Below are 2,069 nucleotides of genomic sequence, written 5' to 3'. Positions count from 1 at the left end.
GAATCAACTCGTTGTAATGGAAAACATTAAAAAATGTAAAACAATTTGGCTTCCTTCCGCGGACGAAGCATTCCTTGATATATGGGGTGATAAGGCAGCTGAATTGCGAGGGCCACGCAAGAACTCGCACATATATGCGGAGATGGCTCAGTCGCTGGGAGTGCTTGGACATGAGGTCCGTCCAGTTGACGTGAAATATAAAATCCACAATTTCACAATGAAATATAATATTTATTTATATATGTAGGCATGCCTGATTCGGTTGATTCGCCAGCTCCATCAAATTCGCCGATATCACCTTCATGCTCCTCATTTTCAGCTGCTCCGTCTGCTTCGTTTACATTTTCGCCACCAACGTCTCCAGCACTGGACGAAGCTTCCGCACCTGCAGCAAAAACAAAAAATTCGAAAATATATGAATTAAACGAAACAATAAAATCTTGTATGACAGAAAACAATAAGTTAACTGCAGAACTAATTGAAATCGAAAAAAAAAAGGTTGCTGCTATTGAGGTATTGACCAAAAGTGTGGTTAGTTTCTTAGAGAGAAACTAATTAACTAAAATATTGTTATTTAATTTATATTTAAGTTTTAATGAATTGTGCCTTTTTCCAAAATGAATAAAATGTTATTTTATAAAACTATGTATTACAAATTTTATTGTTCTGGTGAAAAGTTGTTTTTCAGATTTAAACCAATTGGACTCTTTGTAGGTCGAAATATTTAAATAAATATTTGGTTTGAAGATAAAATTGTTTAAACCAAATAACCTTTTTAACCAATAAATTATGGTTAATTTAATAAAACATACGGGAGAATCTACATGAAAGAAGTTATATTACTCACTGAAATATTCCTTTAACGCATTTCTTATCGATTCTCCTTCAGATCGGTCAACTGCATTGGTGCCGTATTGAATATTGCGCCTGGAATCGCGATGCATTTCCACTAGCCAATTTTCCAAAATTAAATCCTTCTCAGCAATCAAAAAATTATGTAAAACACATGCACATGAAATAACTGTGTTTACATTTTTGATGTGGTTATCCACGCCTTTTCCAATTCTCCTAAATCTAAAATAGAACCTGTATTACCAATTTTTAAAAATATTAGAATCTCTAAGTTGTATTTACCGGGCTTTTAAATGGCCAAAAGCATTTTCCACAACACGCCGGCACTTAGACAATCTATAGTTGAATTTTTTTTGTTCGGGTGTATTGGTCACACTATGCGGATATGGCTTCATTAAATGCTGAGAGAGACGAAAAGCAGAGTCCCCTATAATATGGACTGGTATTTTTGTGGATCCATACAGCAAGCTCAATTCATCAAGAAGTGCACAACTTTGCAACTCGCGCTTTAGCGATGATTTTTCAAAAATTCCGGAGTCGTTGCATCTTCCAGGACTGCCGCAATGTATATAAACAAATCTATATTTTGCGTCTACCAAAGCCAATAGTTCTACGGAATACCACCCTTTGTAGTTGTAGTAATCAATGGCTTCTTCCTTTCTTGGATGAATTTCATCTGTATAATAAAGATGCTTTTGATTAAACGTTATTTTTATCGCATTACTTATAAACCTACCTATTGCTCCAATACATTGTGGATAGCCCATTGCATTAAAATCTGCGACTCCATTCTCAATTTGCGCCCTTGTCAGTGGAAAATTTTTCAAATATATTGGAGCCAAAGATGTCCCAACTTCATTGCAAAACTCGATGAGTATTTTGCAAACAGTTGCTTTGCCTACTCCAAACAAATGTCCAATTGATCTGTATTCACTAGAAGATCCTAGTGCATACAGAGCAATTGCCACGCGCTTTTTTAGTGAAATCGGGTTTCGATAGTTCGTTTTTCTTTTGGCTATTTTTTCAAGTTTGCTGCACAATTTTTCAAAGCAGGATCTTTCCATTCGGAAATTATTTTTGAAAAACTTGTCCCCATTACTCTGGCAGTCTACTTCCCAAAAGGTACTGGAATGTTCCTAAAATATACATGTACATTATACACAAATAATGTATCATAAATCTGTTTACCATACCAAAGACCATACACTTTGCGAACG

The 2,069-nt window shown here is 35.2% G+C and overlaps 1 protein-coding gene across 1 annotated transcript; it reads right to left on the bottom strand.

Annotated features, from left to right (window-relative positions):
- Positions 1-839: 839 nt before the first annotated feature.
- On the bottom strand, positions 840-1,452 carry LOC128869758 (uncharacterized). Its single transcript, XM_054112363.1, has 2 exons — positions 1,135-1,452; positions 840-1,074 (listed from the first exon to the last, which is right to left on the bottom strand). The coding sequence occupies exons 1-2, from the start codon at positions 1,245-1,247 to the stop codon at positions 840-842; spliced, it is 348 nt and encodes a 115-aa protein (XP_053968338.1). The 5' UTR covers positions 1,248-1,452.
- Between the last annotated feature and the right edge of the window lie 617 nt (positions 1,453-2,069).

This window comes from Anastrepha ludens, chromosome X (assembly GCF_028408465.1).
Source record: "Anastrepha ludens isolate Willacy chromosome X, idAnaLude1.1, whole genome shotgun sequence".
NCBI lineage: Eukaryota > Metazoa > Arthropoda > Insecta > Diptera > Tephritidae > Anastrepha > Anastrepha ludens.
This window is presented reverse-complemented; position numbering and strand designations above follow the sequence as displayed.